Genomic DNA, 20,696 nt, shown 5'->3' with positions numbered 1-20,696 from the left:
TATCTCCTCTGTGGGTTTTCTTATGGTATTTCACATAACTGTCTTGAGTGGCTGCGGCTTGTGGGCTCATAAAGGAGATCCAAGCCTGTGGGCTTTCTCACACCGTGTTGGGTGGAGGGTCGGTTGCTTGATGACTTTGTGGGTTTATCCAGAGTTTTTGGGACTTCTCCACAATGGCTATTGGGCTCTTTTTTTCCCTGCAGTTCCCAATTTTCTCCTTTGGGCTGAGCACAGTGCATTGAGCGAGTTCGGGCTTACATTGACCCACACTTTGCACTACAATAGTTTGTACTGGGAAGCGAGTGTCTAAAATTCCTTCTCCATGGATATTTTTGCTGGATACAGAGGCTGTATTGGCTTTCGATTCATTGTCATCGGATCTGGGCCAGCGTAATTGCACTCCATTCTTTTTCTTAGCGTTGTTTAATTTCTTTTAATCTCTTCTTGTTTTTCCTGGACAGATGTTGTCCTTCGGTCGGGGGTACAGTTGTCATCTTCAATGGTTCGATGGAGTGTGGCAGATTGGTAATGCCTGTTGCAGTATTGGGTTGGGAGGTAGTTACATGAGTGAACTTGTCTTGAGTGGAATTATCAGCGCCATTTATTATGTATATTTTGTTTGGGATGGATTTGTGGTCATGTTTATCAATGCTTTTCGGACATTTGATCTGGTGCTCTTGTATGAGAATGGTCTGCTGCTCTAGGCAGTCAGGGGGGTTATTAACATGCAACTGAGTTCTTGCTTTGGGGTCTGTCTATGATGTCCCCTTGCTGCTCTTTACTGTGAGATTGTTGTTTTCTTAAAGTGGGCCAGTGTGAGTGCTGGCCAAATGATGGCTAGGAAGGAGTGCTTTTCGGCATACGTCTACATGCCTCATTCTTCAGGAGCTCTATTAAAGTGGACACTACTTCCGGAAGAGTTTCTAATGTTTTTAATATCGGATTACAGCTACAACCGCTGTTGCTTTGGCTTGATGCTACATTATTTTGGGCTCTGCATATCAGGTAGTTTAATTGGTCTAGTTTACTATCAATATAGGTTATTAAACCAGCTATCAGCTGCAGGATATTTAATTGGGCATCCAGTTTGTCTGCGTGCATGTGAGCAGCACTAGCCATTGAATTCAGGGCTTGGTTGGTATCTGAGAATAGCATCTTGACCTTGTGTGTAGTAGGAGTATAAAATGGCTCCCTGAGCCCGGGTTCTGTGCTTAGTGAATCGCTGGCCTTACTTTGACAATGTAGGGGAGTTGGGTTTGAATTTATAGAGCTACTAGTTGAGCACAATCGCTTTCTTTCGTGGAATTTATTTACATTTTGTTGTGAATTTTGCTGTTTCTTGAAATCATCATGGCTGGCTCTGCTATTGTTTATGAACATTAGAGGAGTGTTAAATGGGCAACCCCTATCACCAGCCTGATGAAGGTCTTTAGGGTGGTTGCCCACAGGGTACTGAAGTTGGTGTAGAGGCGGGCAGGGGAAAATCAAACAAACTTTTGGACACTGGGCTCCAGTGTGCCATTGGGTTCTATTGCTTCTATTTTGATGGCCGACGGGCACAATAGACTTATGTTCTGGGATGTGGAGCTCACTAAACTGGTGGCCGAAATCCAAATTTGAGATTCTAAAGAAATCTGAGCTGGATCATGGATTGAGGCAAGGGCTTTGTCCTCTCGAGGGTTCAGAAACACCAGAATTCTGCTGTTTCTTGATGGACCCAGCTAACTTTAAATTGTCAGGGGTACTATTAGAGTGTCTGGGCACACTCCGTATTGGCTTACTATTTTGCAGGTCATCCTGATGATTTTCTTGAGATGACCTTCGAGAGAGGAGAGAAGCTGGTTGTACAGGGACTGGGACCCTCCCATGGATAATGATTTCTGGGTACAGAACAACTGGGGGGAATGTACTTATTTGAGATTCCTCATGTTGATTATGGGATTTTAAGCTCTCAAAACTCACAGAGGGGATTTCTTGCTTGTGCATTTTGGCTTCTTTAACAGGTCGCTTAAAATAGTCTGTTATGTCACCAGTGTCTCTGGTGTCACAATAATTTCGATTGACTGACACCGGGACATGTCCTTGCTGCCCTTGCTTGTGCGCTACTTGGTTTTCTTCAAACTGGTGTGTCAGTATGTTGCAGGACCTGCCCGATATGGTCGTCTCAGGCACTTCATGCTCCTCCAACTTTCCCTCAGATTGAGATAGAGCCTGATTCCCTCATCTTCCTACTTTGGGATATAACATTTTGGCTTTCTGTCGTTTGGCGGTCTTGTGTGGTCGATGGGAATTTTGCAACTGCGCAGAGTTTCTTGTTCGCATTTTATTATTTTTTTGAACTGCTGTTCCAAGGCGCCCCCTCCTCTTTGCTCTTTTTCAAGCTTGGAGCTAGCTAGCAATTAGTCTCTGAAGTCCAGAGGCCAAGAATCCCAGAGTTCAAAATGCCCAGGATCACCCAATGTCGCTTGGATTTAGATTATACATGTGAGATTGTAGTGGCTAGCGGCGATTATGGAGCGATTGTACAATTAGTGAAAAAGTCTGTGGCACGGTGTGGGGAACAAATACCTGGCAGGCAGGCTGGATTTAAACAGGGTGCAAGTGGCAACAAATGACAATAAATAACAGGAAAAAAACTGGCTAGGTGTCTCAAAGAGAGAGGCTTTAGGGCAATAGGAACAGTAGGGACAGCTACCCAGAGCCACAAGTAGAGCCCTCCCTAGCTGGGCCGCTTCTACAAGTGTTGACTCACTGAATAAAGAAGTTTATGAGATCCAAAAGTGCTACTTCTCTCTCATGTTTGTATGACTCTAGTGGTACTGCTGGTAGTACTACTATCCTCTGAAGAATCCTGCGTCATGCGTCTTCAGTGGATTTTAGGAGTCCCAGTCAGCAGGAAGCGTCCAGCCTACAGTTCCCACAATCCAGCTGGTGCTGGAGCAACATTGATTTTTGCCATTCAAGTCTGCTGCTGCTTGCTACTGGCACAGGAAACAGTAATGTTTATAAAAAACAATTTGTGGCAACAATCCCCTGTTTGTTAAAAAGTCAAATGCTTTTGTGTTACAGGTCCACAGGATTCTTCTGCTAAATAGTGAGGCTGCACCAGACTGACTCCAGGCTCACTTGCGATCGTAGTAGTTGCTCCTGCTCTTGGGGATTAGTTCGCACCTCTGCCCCCATCCGCACCACCGCTGATCACCGCTGGGTGCAGAGCTCCACCTCTACCCCAACTGAGGCTGCTGCGGGCCGTGGGTTGCGGTTGCAGGGTTGTCGTTGCCGCTATGGGGTGCATGATATTCTGGGCAATTCTGAGAAGCCGGATGCTCAGCAGCCCCACCAGCCCCCTGACGGATGATCCCGTTCTCACAGAGCGCTGTGCTCTCAGGAGCAAAAGGGGTAGGTGACTCGCCTCTCCTCGTTAAAACGGCAGCGGTAGCAGCGGCAGACTCAAAAGCCTGGACTGGAAGAGCGGGACAAAGTCAAAGTTTCAGGCCAACCGTTCTGGAGCCCTGCGTGGCTACTCCTCGTGGTAGGCCTTGGTCACAGATTTTACCTTCTGACTAGGAAAACTACCTGGAGCTTTTTCTGCAAAGCTACCCCGATACTCTCCACCAGCCTTGATTCTGTGAGGGCTTGCCAGCTTGGCTTTTGACGAGCTACTGGTCAAACTATAGAAGTAGGACCTTCGCAGCTTTCCAGAGGGCGAACCAGGAATTCAGGCCAGCTCACAGTTGAAGCTTGGTGGCTTGACTCTCGTGGTTGGAGCCAGTCACATCTTTTACTTTCAGACCTAGAAACGTTTACAGAGCTTTTTTCCCGTGGTCCCTCGACGTTCTTCACTAGGCCGGGTTTGGTGAGCGTTCACCGGCTCAGCTTTCAACAAGCTCCAGGTTAAACTCGAAGTCAGACATACAGAGGTTTTCAGTGGGATGAACCTGGACGGCTCGCGGTTATGGGGCTGGCTTGGCTGGCCAGGTCAAGTTGTTCCACTTAAGGAGATGTTTTCCAAAGTTGCTCCAAACGTCTGGAATTTCTTTCTGAAGTTCCTTTTGGGGTCTCAAAGTTTCCAAAACACAATCAAGGGTCCAGAATCTTCAAGATTGGACAAAACGCATACAAATCCACTGGATGCTCTCCAGGCTGGGGATTCTTGGTGGTGACAGTCCAGGGGAGCTCTGTTAACCTGTAGCTTGCAGGGAGGCCACTCTTTTTTTACTCTTGGCGCAAGTTAGGTCCACAGGGCTGTAGTTTCAGATTGCCCAGTAGGCACAGTCAGTCAGAGTGCAGGTCCTGGTTGGTGCAAATCAAACTTCCAGCATGGACCCTTCTTCTATTGTTTCAAGCAGCATATCTGAGAGGCAATGCCGCTGTCAGATACTTATTCAGTGTTTGCCGGGGTCAAGCGGGAGGGTACTCCCGTCCAATGAGGAGCAGGGCCACCCCACAGAGCATGACCATTTCCTCCAAAGTGTGGCATAGTAGTCTCCCAGAAAGCACTATTCTTGCAACATTCAATATGGCTGAAGTCTCTGCAGAGAAGCAAGAGCAAGCTAAGCCAACATAACGGATGGTTCTTTACCATAGCTCTCCTCCCTCCTACATCTGCAAATTCCTTCCTTAAGCCTGACATCTGGCTGGGTTCTGAATGGAAAGGGGGTTGATGGACCTGGCTGTGTTTGTCTGTCCCCTTCTACCTTTGAAGCTGATGCTTTACAACCCGTCCTGTGGAGCAAGATCCTCTTACAAGAGATAGCCTTTTTTGCCCTGAGTGGCAGTTATCACTTTATCAAAGCAGCCTGGCTAATCCACTTAACTCGAACCAATTAAGGCAGACCACTGGAAGGTGAATTTTGGTGTACAGGCAAGAAAGTCCAATAACTTTGGTTCTGTACATTCTAGGATGAATTCAAAGACAGCATATTATTGGATGTATCAGTACCATTGTCCAAAGTCCTTGAATGACATTTTTCAGTTGTCCCTTGCGATAGATATGAATTCATAAACTATTGTAATGTTAACCTATGTGGCTGAGGATCTAAAATTGGGAAAATGAAATGTGCAATTTCTCCAACACCTGGGCCTATAAAACTGCTTTTATAAGGACCCTGCCTACAACTAAATAGCTCCCACCCCTGGGACATCTAGGGGAGACTTTAAGGTCCTGAATACACAAAAATAATGTAGGTCCTCAATCCGCTTTGCTCCAAGCACAACATTCAATTTTGGGAAGCACTTTACTACAGTGAGGGAAGTGAAATGTGCAACTTTCCTATCCACAGAACATATAAACATCTTTTATAAGGGTCCTCGTTATAAGTACCTGAACCCGACCACTGGAAGACCTAGGGTAGCCCCTGGGGTCCCTAATAAGCCATGGAGATATGTGTATGAAAGGTACCAGGCTGAATATATGTTTGTCGGAATGACCATAAATGTGATACAGCTTTCTGAAGAGACATAGGCCGTGAAAAGTTTTCTTCTTACCAGCTGCACCAGTGGTGCATATAAATGAAGTACACATTTGAAACACAGTCATCTGTTGAATTGTAAGTTTCCAACAGTGGGAAAACCAGATGTCATAATTATACCAGGATGGAGGCACTAAGAATGTTTATGTATGATGCTGATATATGCCCATGAACTACATGGTCTATGCCCATGAACTACATCTTGTACACCAGAGAAGTAATATGGTGTGCTCCTGTACAGGTTATTGCTACTGATGAGGGTGCATAAAGATCCAGGGCCACGCATTTCTAGCAAAATGCTATTTAGGTACTTGCTTTATTATATATTGTTTCTTGCGGTCACTGATTTGAAGGCTGTTGATAGTTTTTACATGAGATGGCATAATTAGAACTGCAAATGTCTGGATTGCCCAGCAAAGTTTATTTTGCTCTTGTGAAATGTGCTCGAAAATTATGTAAATCAGTGTTTAGTCAGAGTTTCTAATTTCCCATCATGGGTATGGGATAAACATTAGTCCCGTGTAAAGGGTATGCATGCTTTTTCTTCTCACACTGTGCATCAGTGACATTTCTAAGAGAGAAGACTTGAAAAGCACATTCTAAGTTTCTGTGTGACAAATGTCTGTGACATTTTTCTTGCCTTTCAAACTACTCTGTCTTTCTTAAAATGTCAAGATTAGGTTGTAGTAAGATACAAGGATGCACAGGGTATTAGATGTAATTGTCCGTAGCTAATGACTCTAACATATCCTGGGGACGAGACTAACATTTACAAGGTATTTGTGCAAGAAAGAGACTTCACAGGTCACAAACTAAAGGGATGCAGCTGTCAAAGACGTGTGATTTCAAAGTGGCTTTGCTTAAATTGAAGGTTTTAAATGTCAAATATATTTCCAGCTCTGAAGTATCTCAGGCTTATTCCACTTATTTGTCAGATTTGTATCATACTTTGGGGATAAATCATTAAGAATGTAATTCTAATTAATGGCATGTAGAGATGTGATTAGTGAGTGGTTCTTGCTTTATAACTGCTTGTAATAGGGAAGAAAGCAAACCGCTTACTATTTTCTCAAGATCAGATAAGCTGTTGATCAACAAAGGGATCAATTATACGGGTAATTTAGCAAAACATGATACGAACGGATGGGCTATTGCGCCAAACTCAAGGGCACATTTTAAGGAAATTGACAAGCGGCTGGGGAGTCTCCCATCATAACTAACTCTTGTAATTAGAAACATGGCATAAGGAAGATCAATTGACTTATTGTGCAATAAACCTATACTTTCTAATTTAAGACAATACCTTATCAGGTAATGTCAAACTTATTTAAGATTGGTATGCCCAAAAGTAAATTTAGTCAATACTATTAAATTATTATAATTGTAAGTAAATTCAGAACTTCTGTGTTCAGTAGTGTAAAATGATTGTTTATGTTTACTTATTGCGAAAATCATGCACAATTTGAAAGTTCTCAAAATAAGCCCAAGAAGTACCTGCTAGTATAACATCCTATGCAGAAGCACCCAACGAGATGCACCTTTCCCTTCTTAAAAGCCATCGTGTTCAGATAACACATGGCACAAATAATAAAACAGGTGCGTGAATTCAGGTGGCAGCTAGAAAAAAAATAGTAGTGCGTATCTGGATTAACCATCAGGACAGGGGCATAACAAATGCTTCTGCATTGCAGGAGGGCCCTCAACCCACCTGCGTGCCCCCTGATAACTAAGAGCCAATGAATATTTATGAGATATAGGCGACTCATGGCCCCCTTATCACATTCTGCAGAGGTCGCCATCATTTTACGTCACCTCATACTCAAAGTATACTATTTAGTGAGCTTACAAGAATCACTGAATATATATGATACATTATTCAATGAGATGGTGCTTTAAAGGTAGTCCCACACCCTACCACAAAAGTTGTGAGTACACATTAGAGCGAGGGCCTAATGCGCCAATATAGCAGAAAGAAATACCACACTCCATACAAAGTGTACAAGAAACCAATAGGATCCAAACAGTAAGAATTTGTCTTGATAAAATATGTGTTCTTGATGTAGAAAAACGTCATTCGAGTATTTTTCTGTAAAATCTCGTTTCACAGGTCATTTTTATTCAACTTTCAATACAATCCTGACAGCCGACACGTCTTTCCTCAAACACTGGCTTTTCCAAGGCTGTATAACAATGATAGACAAATTTTGATGAACATAAGTCTTATCATACATACTCATTGTAGAAATCGGAGATAAGCCTCTAATGCAGCGTTACCATTTTCACAATACTAGAGAAGTAAGCGTTGCTAGGAAAGCAACTGTAAAAATAATCAAAAACCAGACCCAAGATCGTGCACTACGGTTCTGTATAGTACATTAGAAAAAAACATGAAGTGCAACTGATGAGAGCTGTTGTGCACGATAGTCAAGAATGAAATGCAAAGATGAGAAAAATACCACTCCAACACCAGTACCCATTGCGTGTGCAAACAATACATTGGAGCGTCTAACCTTAGATGTTTGTAAACTTGTCGTTTTTGGGAAAGAAAAGTTAAATATTGTTCCATTTTGAAGAGGCACTTTGCACGCTGCTCAAGTTGCCAAAGGCTGATTTGGTAAACAGAAGAAAGCAGATCTAATAAGTATGATTTTGAAACAATTGACTTAAGCCCCATGTTACCTCTATAACTTATCGCAATTGCTGGGCATGTCACTCACATTGTCAACATCCAACTCGTCCACTTAAGGTGAGAGGAATGCTGTTCTATGATAAGTGATGTGTCCTCAAATATGATTCAAAATAAGGCTCTCAAGAAACCTGAAGGGTGGGTAGATTGAGAAAGAGCACATACATATGCTTGCATAGTATTCCAAAATGGTATACTACATTTATAAATCTCTAAGGCTGAGTACGTGTGTGCCAAAGATATATTCTTGCTACTAAGTGTACACAGCTAACATGAGTAGAAATCTTACCCGGCATGGGTGATCTGAGTCGACCATGACATTTATTTTATTCGCAAAACATTTTTATTATATCACTGCATCGGGAACCAATGGATGAAAACAATAACCCTGGCTATATTGAGATGCACTGATGGACAGCTATGTACTGATGAAACACAAGGGTTTACAGGTTTTTTACTTCCTCCTTTTACATTTAAATGACTAAAATAATGTTCAGGCCCCTGTAACATTGGTCCACACATTGTCTCTTGGTCAGGATAGGCTCACCCTTCCTCCTGCCCTTTGTATTTATATATTTTTTTCAACATGGTGCTGCGTGCATTGCATTGGGTATTGGTAATCGCAAAAGAAAGCTTTCAATGACGACCAGCCAACCAGAGCATGGCACATTTGTTAATCCATTGCTGAATGTGCAAATCTGCAATGAAAAACAGAAGAAAAACCTCTCTATTCCAGTAGTGTAGCCTTATTCTTTTTGGATTGGATTGAATTTGTGAATCCACAGAGTATCAAGTAATTAACAGGTTAGATTTCTTTAAAGTTAATTGCTTCATGCCTACATCAAAAAACTTTTTAAACACTAATTTCTCAAGAACTACTGAATGTATTTACTCCTAGGCTAGAGACAGGCGCTTTCATGCATGTGGAAAGCTCTATTTATATGTGAAATCTGGAGTGACTTCTTTCAACCATTTTTTCTGAATCAAGGGGCAAACAATTAAAAAGGTAAATGTCACCTTTGGGACGCCTCCCTCCTCCTCCTATTTCTAGGAGCCTGCTTGACTGATGTTCATGAAACTTGCCATGAAAAAGTCATACTGGATGCCTTTTTTGGGGGGATGTGATGGTGATCTATATTTTTACACGTCAAAGTGTTGTTGCTAAGGTAAAGTAGCATAGGCCTATTTTTGGCTGAAAAAAATTGAAATCAGAGGACCTGTAAACAAAGTATATTTAAATATGCGATAATATAAGCCAAGAGCTTCCCAAAAACATGTATAATCCAATCTTGAGAAGGAAACACATGTTCAATGACGGAAGCATGCATTCTTACCTTCAGCAGACAAACCCTGGACATTCACTCCTCTGGCTGACAGAAAGCTGAGGCAGACATCCACATTCTCAATCTGTGATAAGAGCAGAAAGAAAGGCCAATTTAAAGCAGCGGCACGACAGCGTCATGGTGCGAGAAAGCAGTAAAAGAGTAATGAATACATCACATTCATCGCATGCAAAGAGCCTCGACAACGACGATTTAGAAATTCGATTGCTGCTAATTGGGCAACAGCTATACTGCATTCATTGTCCTCAGTGTGCTTACAAAATAAATCCAAAAGGCCAAGAAACGCATCGCGTGTATCGTAAAGCCACACACAGCACATAAAATGTGCAACCCCACGCTAGAGACAGGCAGCACTGGAGGCATCCACAGACAGCAGCATTCAGGGGGCATGTTTGGAGAGGTAGCTGTCTCCTGCGGTCAGATTATGGAGGGAAAGCAGACAACAAAACACAGGAGGTGTGAAACCTGAGAAAAGTGAATGCCAGAGAAATAATACTTTCTTTTTAGGTACGAGATTAGACAAACCGTAATACAAAATTGGGACGGCTGAAATTATGGAGCTCCAATATGGCACGCGACATTCAAAACCATATAATGTTCAGAAGCAAGTATCCACATATGAGTAATCCAGCGGTGGCTCCTCCGTTATGGCGGAGGAGTGTACCCCACTGACTTCTCGCAGTGTGGGAAACAAAAAATAACATGGTAATAACTTTCAGTTATTACCATTTTATGTTTGCTTTGCGGAAGGGTAGGCGGGACTGCTTGGCTCTCCGAGCAGGGCAGGGGAGGTGTGATGTGCCCACCCTTGAGTGCGCAAAGATTTTTTTGGTTCGCCCTCTCGGCACCCCCAATCCAGTCATGCACACGTTGTCCTTCTCCATGCAAACTGAAATGCAGCCTGCATGGAGAACATGTCCACCACTCTAGCCCCTGGCTGAGCGCCGTGTTACAGTGCTCCAGACCCATCACAATGCTGCTTTGCAGCGTTGTGATTGGCTGAGAGGAGAGAGCCTGGCTGCCTTCTTCATGTTCCTGTCAGAGACAGGAAAGCAGTAGAGAGGAAGATGCGGGACCGGGCCTCAAAGTAAGTTTAACAATTTTTTTTTATTATGACACCCACCCCTGTGCCGGTCCCCCACCCGCGAGCCATATCGGCTGAAACTGGAGGTATCAGAAGAGTGCAGGTGACTAGCATTTTGCACAGTGGCTAAGTCAGGTTCCATATGTTGTAGACCCGTTAGTTGGTGTCCCATATTGTTTAAGAGCTCTAGTAAGTCACTTTAAGACCCGAGTAAAGTCTTCTGATTCAAAGACGTACACTCCACCCATTATGCTGTAAAATCAAGAATCAGGGCTGAACTGGAAATTAAAATTTGTAATTGCAAAATTAGGCAAATCAGGTCCACAATGTTTAAGGCCTTGACTGGAAGGGGTAATTTTTGGCCACGGAACCCAGAGGAAATGGCAGACTGACTGAATGGCCAGTGCGGCCCTGGCACGCATACATTGCTGAACTAAAACACCCCTCTCCTACTTACATGGCCACATCCTCTAAAATCCCCTTCCCTCCTTATTAGCCTCACTCTTTTTTGGGCTACGCCTGCCAGACTGCACAAGCTGTCTGTTTGCAAAAAGCCTATTGTGACTTTGCAGTGTAGCCCACCCATTGCGCACCACTGGTTGGATTTATTGTCACTCTCGTTCGCTTCTTAATCAATGGCTTGCCTTCCCTTATCAGGTTTGTCCCTCCCCTGGAGTATAGTCTCTTTACCTTCCTTTTGATTGGTGACTTGCATGCTTCCACTGATCACTTTTATGAAACTATTCATTCCTTTAGGTTCAAGCACTGTGTCAACAGTGCTCAAATTTTTCTTGCTGATTGCTGTTTGCATTACCCTTACTCATATGGCCCCAAATCTCCATTTTGCTTCTCCCAGGAACCTTAACAGTAACTAATAGATATCACAGAATCATTGTCTTGCTACATTATGCTGCTAGTGCGGATCACTCAAAAACATGACTTCCTAATTTGCAAGAGAGTGTAGCATTGGCAATGTAATGGGAAAGCCGCCTGGCTACTTAATGTGTCAGCTGTATAACCAACTCACTGTCCACAGAGAGAAGCAGCAGTACACCATTTGCTCTGCATTCATGACTTTACCCTTATGCACTGGCACCTCCAACAGCCCAATATGGAAGGCGAGTTAGGAAATGCTACAGTCGTGTTCATTTTGGGAGAAAAACTTCCTGGATTTTTTTACTAATCATGCTAAATGTATCTTTTGCCTCGTTGAAGTGTAACAGCACAAAAAAGATGCATTGCTTAGATTTGAGATTGATGATCTTTTTTGTTTCCCATTGAATGTTAGCTGTTGACCCTTTGCTGCTGGGTTACTGCTATCTGTGTGTTCTGGGGCATGTGTCTGGCTACAAGAGTAATATCTGGAAAACCAACAGGAATCATGTCCACTACCTGCCTCCTTCTCAAAGAGCACACATTGGTTCAAACATGATGCAGTAATTATTATTTACTTTAGAGTATGTTAAAACTAGGTTTCGTACCATGCTACCTAAATTAAGTTAGGCGGGTAATTAACTGTAATGATGTTAAATTTCGTTGTTTACATTTTTCACCTCCGTATAGATAGTCAAAGACAAAGTTTAGCCTTAGTTTTTTTGGACATCATCTTTTGAAATATATCACAGTCCATTTTTGGGGTGTGTTTTCCCCCACCCTCCTACAGTCTGCAATCGGTACAGGCCATGATGGCAACTATTTTACCATGCATAATTTTTCTTACTTGATGTATATGTTCTCCCACCACATCATGTTGTCAGGTCCAGCCCAACACAATTGACCCCACACCCAGTACTGTCCCTGCAGGAGGCAGAAGGAGAACCAATCAACTTTGAATACACAATGAAGGATACCACAATGATGTGTAGACCAGACACCAAGTCCAAACCAGGAGTTGGTAGAAGACAAAATCTTCTATGCTGAGAAACTGCACACCACTACTGTTAGATGTGGTACTTGTGGCATCTCCTCCGCTAAGGCGGAGGAGCGTCGCTCCAGTGCTCAAAAGGAAAAATACAATGATCATAACGTATTGTTATAATATTTTTCCTATTGCAGTCCGTGGCGGGGTGGGGCTGGCCAGAGCAGGGGAGGAGTGGTTTGTACTTGTTAAGCGCACATTAACTGCTTGGTTGAACCGACAAACAGTTCATGTGCACTTTGCATGTTTCCCACCAACCTGCATTACAGAGCCCGGTGAGGAGCATGCCTAGGCTCCCTGTCCCCATCTGAGCTCCGAACCACGGCACTCAGACCAATCACTGCGCATTTCACCTAACCCAGGGCATATAAAACTCATTTTATAAGGGCGTACCTTATAGAAAACTGACCCCCACCCCTGGGATACCTAGGGGAGACCCTGGGCGTCCCTAATATACCAAAACATTGTAGGTTTTCCATTTTTAAGTACCCCTACCACCAAAGTCGAGTCTGGGCTGTTTCTAAACTACACTCAGGCTTCAGCAGTGCACACATGCAAGTGCAGAAAAAAGCTGGTGGCCTCTACACTGCCATGCCCCAGGGTACAGGGGACTTCTAGGCAGTTTCAATCCCCTGCCCTATTATATACTGGGGCCTATGGGGTAGGTCATGCCAATAACAGGGGTACCCCACCATAATATAGTGTACCCTAGTGTATGTTAGGTGTTTTAACTATGTTCTAATGTGTGCCTTTCAGCTTAGCAATGGCCCTGGGCCTAGTTAGGCAGAGCCGACGGTCAGTCAAAATCAGTTATCACCAGCATCAGTCAGCAAATATTTGGGGGGTGCCCAGGGCACAGGATGACTTTGCAACACACTTACATTAATTTATTTATTCACTTTATAGTTGTAAGATTCAGTGGCAGCCCATACTGGTAAGCGCGGTAGGGCAGTCGGGGGTAGGGGTTGTGAAAGTGACAAATGAAGCATCGCTGAGTCGACAGGATAGGGAATGTAAAATAAATAAATAAAACCACTTACCGTGCACTCGCCGCATCTCTGACTCAGCAATGCAGAAAGCGCAAGGCAAGTTGTTTTATTTATTTTAAAATGTTTACATTCCCCATCCCGTCGTTTGTCACTCTTCACCCACCCACCCCCACCCCATTGCGTTTACCTGCAGGGGCCACTACTGGATTTCCCTTACACCATAAACAGTATCTTGTTTTCAGAGTATCATCTGCAGATATTAGAATCAGTAGAGAATACAATGGTCGACACAGAGATAGGAGTCACTGTGTCCAACAAATAATGGCTAAAAAACACAACTGTTGCAATTGTTAATTTGCAAATTAATCCTTTTTCCTTCTAAAGTGTATATGCCCTCATCACTCCTCCTTCATAAGTAAGATAGCCTCTTTCACCTCAGTGGGATATCTTATCCCTACAGTCAAGTTAAAAGTCACATAGAAAATGCAGCATGGAACAACGTGTATTGACACTGGGCCAATACATATTTCCAGTAATGAAAACAATGAAGCCAGCAGTAATGAGGACTCTTATGTATTTTTATGAATTTGTGTACTTCTGTTAGGTCTCCTCAGGATACACAAGCGAATGGGAAGTAAGGGCAGCAGTTATGATAGACATAATAAATAACTGACAGATTGGTACATACAAGTCTTCGTTCTTTCCAAGCCCCTTCCAATATGAGCAGGCATTGACAAAGCTAATAAGTTTCACCTATGAGAGAGCTATTGGCTTTGTCAATGCTTTTAAACCATGTTATACAGCACCACGGCTGCAGTGCAAAATGACTAATATTTAGAAAAATAAGAGCTATGACGCGACCAGCGCTAGCTGAGTCACAGTGTTTTTTGTCTGGCAGGAGTGTTGGGAAGGCAAGCAACAACAAAGAAAGGGGGAAGGCAGAGACACCTCAAGAGCTATGACACAGCCAGTGCTGGCCACAGCATAGTGCTTTTTTATGGTAGGAGGGAGGGGGCAAGCAACAACAACAGGAGGGGGGTGGCAGGGAGTCAAGCAATGACAGGAGAGAAAAGGGTATCAAACAACAACAAAAACAGGATGACAGGGGAGGGAAGGAAGGCAAGCAACAACAATGGGGGAGGGGGAGCTAGCACAGAGAATGTGAAACTAGAAGACTCTGACTAATGAGAAGCAGGGAAATGAGAGTGACTATGAAGCCAATGTATTTCAAGTACTGTGCAAGCTCTGTTAACGAAAAATCTTGCAAGCGACAGTGCATAGATGTCTCAGGTGAGACCTAAAAATTGTAAAGTCCATTGGGTTTATTTAGAAGAGGGTGGAAGAGGGGTGTCTTTCACAAATTGGCATATGCACGGTTGACCCACCTTGTTGCCCCATCATCTTATTTAAGGGGGATGAACCAACTTGTTTGTAGTGGTGGAGCCTAAGCAGGTCCTGCTATTGAAAACCTTGTGCTAGTGTAATTTTCACCACCACTTCTACCAGTAAAACAGCATTAGAATTGCCAAACTGGTTAGGCAGGGGATTTCAACCCTTTTTTCTTTCCCGTTTGTGATTGCAAGGAGAGATATGGGGATCACAAAAATAAAACTCCTGTTGTGGGGGTTTAGTCCTCTTGTGCAAACATCCAACCAGAGCATGTGGGTCATCAAAGTTCAGGGCCAGACATGCCTACAACATCCTAGACATAGAGGGGCCAGCTGCCTTACTTTAAATGTAAATCCTTAAGTGTAGCCGTCAAGGGGCATCCACTAAAAATCATTAGCTTCCGTGTTCCACTACACTTGAAGAGCCCAACCTTATTTAGGGTCATGGCAATCTTTGCTTTCCATAGAATAACATCAGCTTGCTTTACTGTTGCAAACCATTTGAAGGCATTCCACTCACCACAGCGCAGGTGGCAGAAGATTTTCTATATTTACTGCAGAGCCTGCAATACTGATTTTTCTCTCCAGGAATTTAACTGGATATTTCCGTCAGATAGCTAGTTTACTACCTCCATCTCCCCCATCGGGTACACTTTATACGATCTTGAGTCTTGATTTCTCAACAACTTCTGTCCCTCTGCTTCCCTACTTTCAGAGGAGATAAAGCAGATTAAATCCTGGATTACTAACTCCTGGATTCACTCATTCCATCGAAATCTCTAAATAACCAACAACTCCTATGCCTCTGCTCTCCTATTCACACAACATCTTTGAAAATCTAAACTGCAATGTAAGCAGGCAGTAAAAACCTGACATAGTTTTTTTTCCCTTTCCAAGCTAACTCTTTACCATTCTATTCTGAAATATCATAGGAAATAAATTAGATCTTCACAAGGAACCTTTTCTGGCTTGCTTTACTGATCGTCAGAAAATTCTGTTCCATATTATTACTTCTCTTACCCAACAAGATCCTGCAACAGAAATGATTAGTCAAATATCAAACGACCTGGAAGGCCTCATTATCCTAGACACCATAAATCAGGGGTTTGCCCACATCAGAGCACTTATTCTTCTCTAGTTGCAATTTTGTGTGGCCTTAGGATCATGTTGGGTAAGGGAAGCACTGCTGCCCTGACCCTCTATGACCTGTTTTCCACCTTTAAATGGGTGGCACATGAGAATGAATATAAATGAATAAAAGGCATGTATATAGCACACAGCTACTCAGAAGAGATCATGCTTGCCTGTCTTTACAACAACTGTATTCCAGACCAGGTCTTTACCAGGATTACCTCATTTCCAGATCACTTTTCCAATGTTCATAATCTTTCCCGTTCGAGATCCTCCTCCAAATTAGTCACTAATGGGGTTCCTCATCGATCTTCCTTCAGCCCCACTTTGCTCAATGCTTACATTTCTATTCTGGCCAAACTTATTCACTCCTTCGGTCTTTCTTTCAGAAGACAGCACTCTGATCTGATTTGCCTTGATTCTACAGAGGCCATATCCTGTGTGAATCTCAACCCCTGCCTTTCGGAATTTGTCTGGTGGATACAACATATCTCACTCAAAGTCAATACAGACAAAACTGAATCCCTCCTAGCCCAAAAGAATACTGCAATCTGGTTCTCCAAGTGAAGTTCTGCAGGTGTGGCCGCTGCCTCGTAGCTACTCTTTTATAAATGTGGGCTTCTACTTTGATCAACGGCTTTTTTTAGCTTCCTAAATTAGAAGTGTCTCTTCTTCTTCTTGCTGTCATATTCGATTCTACTGCAAAATGTCCCTGCACTTGCTTCCGTGAGCTCCACAAAATGTTGTTCATTTTCATCACATCTTTAACTCTGTTTACCTGGGCCTTCCTGCATCATCATGTCATTGTTCAGCGCCCTCACCACTCTTATTTTCCTCCTTACTTAGCTACACTGCACCGGCACCCCATTCCCAGTTGCATAAAGTGCAAGGCTCATTGCCTAGCTCGTTGCCTAGCTCACCATGCTTTCCACCACTCTGCCACAGATTTCTCCAAAAGAGAGTTAATCATTATGATACTACTCAACAATCCAAACGCAAATCCAGCTATTTTTGAGTCAACACCAGGATTAGCTAGAGCTGTTCTGGTGGCCACTCTTTGTCTTTATTGGCTATCAAACCATTCAAAGCTCCCACCCATCTGAGCCTGATCGATATACACCTTGCTTAGGCATTAAAGACCCACCTTTTCAGCTCTGCTTAATTGAATTTGGGGCCTCTCTTATATACACTTACGTTCTCCTGCACTAGGAGGCCATTGTTCGGTGACAGTGTGCTTCATAATAACAATATCATAGCACATCATATGTACCACAATGCAATACACAGTGTTCCCAGAAAGGAAAGGAAAAAAAAATGCAACACCACTGGAAAAGAAATTTGAGTACAAAAGGGACATTTTTTTCTTTCACAAGTACACCACCACTGTAGAGGTGTGGTTCCGAAAAACAAAAAGTCAGCTAGAGCACTATAACCTTGTTGACCGCAGCACTTTCAGTAAAAATGTCTGATGACAGCAGTGGAGACAGCTTAGAGGACCTTTAAGTTTGGCAGATAATGTTGATAGAACTTAAGTCTTTCAGATGAGCAGAGTTTACATGAGGTACATGGCAAATTAGCTATTTAACAGTGCAACCAGACTGCAAACTCTCTTCACTTGTTTGGGGGGGGGGGGGACACTATAAAGTAATTATTCATAATCAGTGTCTGAACATCTTTTTAAGCAATTGCCACTTGGGTTGTTACCTCATTCCCATCAGCTAGTATGAAGTATAACACTATGTCATCAGAGTACAGAACATGGCCATTGTAGTGAACAGTAAATGTCAGATAGGTTAGTTATTTATGTGTTGAATAGGTCAAGGGAAAGCAATAAAATTTGAGGAACAGCTCAATTGGTGACGGAGGAGTTTGCCTTGCTGGTGAACAATGTGCATCACTGAGTGTCCTGCAGCCACTCAGCACTAAATGTAATCAGGGGACCTGAGGGACTGGCTTAATACTGATAACTGCTGTATCCTACTACCCCGATAGTAATCAAAGCTACAATTTCCCTTGCTCACACTAGGGTCCTTGGCATCCTCGCTACGCTACTGAGAGTAGCCTTGATTGACAGAACAGTATACAATACTCTGCTTCCTGCAGTCTCCTCCATTTTGGACAGGACATCAGACTGCAAGTAATATGATCACATGAATCTAAACTTCACCTTTAGAAAAGTCGAATTTACAAACTGTTGCCTGACATCTTAAAGACCATAGTGTACGGACTCATGCTGGCTTTTGGGGAGAGGTATTCATTTCACCTACTCGCAGTTTTAAATATGTAATTTCTTGGAAGGTGTTGGGGGAAAATTAAAGTTCACAATCTCAATAGAGCTAATATAATTCAAAACCGCTTACAGCACCGATGTTGTTCAGATTACAGTGATGTAAATGTTTGGAAAACATACAAGTTGACTCTCAGGTGAGGTTTCAGAAAGAGCACTGATTGTCACTCAAGGTTTTGATGAAGAGAGATGGAGGATTAGTTTTGCAGAGTCAGTGAAACACAGTCTTTGATCCTGTGCAGAGAGCGGCCCTTGAGAAATAGACCATACCTCTTTCCAAGGAGGTGCACATCCATGAGAGGCAGATGTAAAAAAAATCCGCAAATATCTGTATCCTGAAAGTGAGGCAGAAGTGGGAAGATTGACTCCACCAGCACTTCTTGCTGTAAATATGCAGATGCATTCTTCAAAATCACTGCAGGAATGGAAGTGCTGTGGATTATACTGGTTTGGTGCTCCTACTGGAAGCACATGCTTACTGTGAACATCTCTTCCTGACAAGTAAGATAAGAGGCAACATGGAGGTGCCTCAGTGTCCTTGCAATACAGATAAGGCCGATATACATTTTATGCTAGTTTCCAGGAAGCCACTTGGTGATCTTCCTCCTTCCATAGCTCGCTCATAGGCAGCAGCCAATACCGTCCAAAAACACGTTTATTGATAGAATGGTGTATTGGTTCTTATTAAGTCCTGATAGTTGTGAGTAACTAGCACACCAAGATAGATAGCATCCTTAACCATAACTATGGCTTTATGGTCTGTGATGCTCAAAAGTTCATAAAATAAATTATAAAAAGGTCTCTAGAAACATTTTAGAATTGAGGAAAGGTGATCACCTTTGGTGAGAATAATGCATTATACACAATACAGCCAGGTATCACAGTATGGGATGACATTCCACAAAATGTATCCTACATACCAACAGTACATTTTGTGGACAGTTTCCTTGTCAGTACAATGGCAAGATTCATTGTGTGATCTATATACTCATGGTGCACTACATTTTAATGCACCACACAGATTGAATATTGGATAAATATTCTATAAGATTGCGCACTCACCCTACAACCGTCATATATCAACTTTAGCAATCCAAGTAAAAAGTTTCACACGAGGTCATCATCTATAGAAATATACATTTATTCATGATCAAACAATTGGTATTCACCAAACCAAATCCCAGCTTCACTTATGATGTTTAATGCCTAAAATGCATTTTATCTCATGGGTTGGATTACTTTTCACCTTTGAGACATATTTATTCCCTTGCTCAATCTGTAGGCTCGCTCTCAAGCAGATAGCTTCAATTCCAGAAGCACAGGTATTATACAAATTACTAGGTTAATGCAGCTGGGGTGCCGTATTTCCCTTATATTATTCACCCACTTTTGTGGCCCTTTAGCCACTGCAATCTGGACCATTCTAGGGATCCACTGATGTTGAATATGTTATCTAATATTTAAAAATCATGATCAAGTCAATTACTAAATTGGGGGTGGTTGTGATCTTTGATACAGATGATTACAATTTAAATTATTTTACTTACTCAGAATTTGGGTGGAGAAAATAGAAATCACTAAAGAAAGAAATTAAGTTATTATTCGATGATGGCAAGCATAAGAGTTGGATATGTCAAGATGAATATGTGTTCCCCCTAAACCATAACCCCACAGCATCAGCAGTTTTTGAACTGCTGAAGATGCAGAAATGTATGGAGGACCTCCCATGAGAACCATCGTGTCTTGCCTGAATTATATAATGATATCAATATGTCAACCAATTCCTCAAACATCTGGTGGATAAATAAAAGGTTTTAGTTAAAGATACCACCAGTATGATCATTAAAGTGGTGGGAATGAGCTTCGAGCGTGAAAATGAAATGTTAGTAATTTTAGATATTGAAACTCAGTATTACAATACAGCCCAAAATGACACTGTACGTATTGTGGAGGGCATATTACAGAATTGTAATATTGATATAATAGGTGTAAGCTTTTTGGTGGTGTGTGTCAGGTTCATCCTTGAAAATAATATTTTTTGTTAAAGGATAACCTATATATTTAACAAAAGAGACAGGACATGGGAGCCTCTTGTGCCTTCAGTCTGTAGGGAATTTTGCAGATACACACATGTTCAATGAAGTAGCTTCTTATTTTTGAGAATATCAAATGTTGGTCCAAAATACAGACAACTTTTTAAGTGTGGGTACACTTGGATATAATGGGTGCTGAATTTTTTCAGAAGGCTACATCTAGGAAATGCAAAATAAAAATTGACAGCGTCCAGAAGTAACAGAGAATGCACATTTTTAAACTTAGTAATTAAAAATGTATAAGATCACTTGGAACTGGAACTGTACAGAAATTTGTCAGACTGCAACACTGCTACATTATCAAAA

The 20,696-nt window shown here is 42.4% G+C and overlaps 1 protein-coding gene across 2 annotated transcripts in view; it reads right to left on the bottom strand.

Annotated features, from left to right (window-relative positions):
• The window catches only part of NAV3 (neuron navigator 3), a 1,035,010-nt gene that overhangs the window by 758,520 nt on the left and 255,794 nt on the right, over window positions 1-20,696 (bottom strand). For both annotated transcript variants that reach the window (XM_086919576.1, XM_086919578.1), the window contains exon 4: window positions 9,492-9,564. In XM_086919576.1, coding sequence (XP_086775702.1) covers window positions 9,492-9,564 — 73 coding nt within the window. The remainder of the gene's footprint in view (window positions 1-9,491; window positions 9,565-20,696) is intronic.

This window comes from Lissotriton vulgaris, chromosome 1_1, assembly GCF_964263255.1.
Source record: "Lissotriton vulgaris chromosome 1_1, aLisVul1.2, whole genome shotgun sequence".
Lineage (NCBI taxonomy): Eukaryota > Metazoa > Chordata > Amphibia > Caudata > Salamandridae > Lissotriton > Lissotriton vulgaris.
Note: the sequence above shows the minus strand (reverse complement) of the source record. Positions and strands in the feature narration are given on the sequence as shown.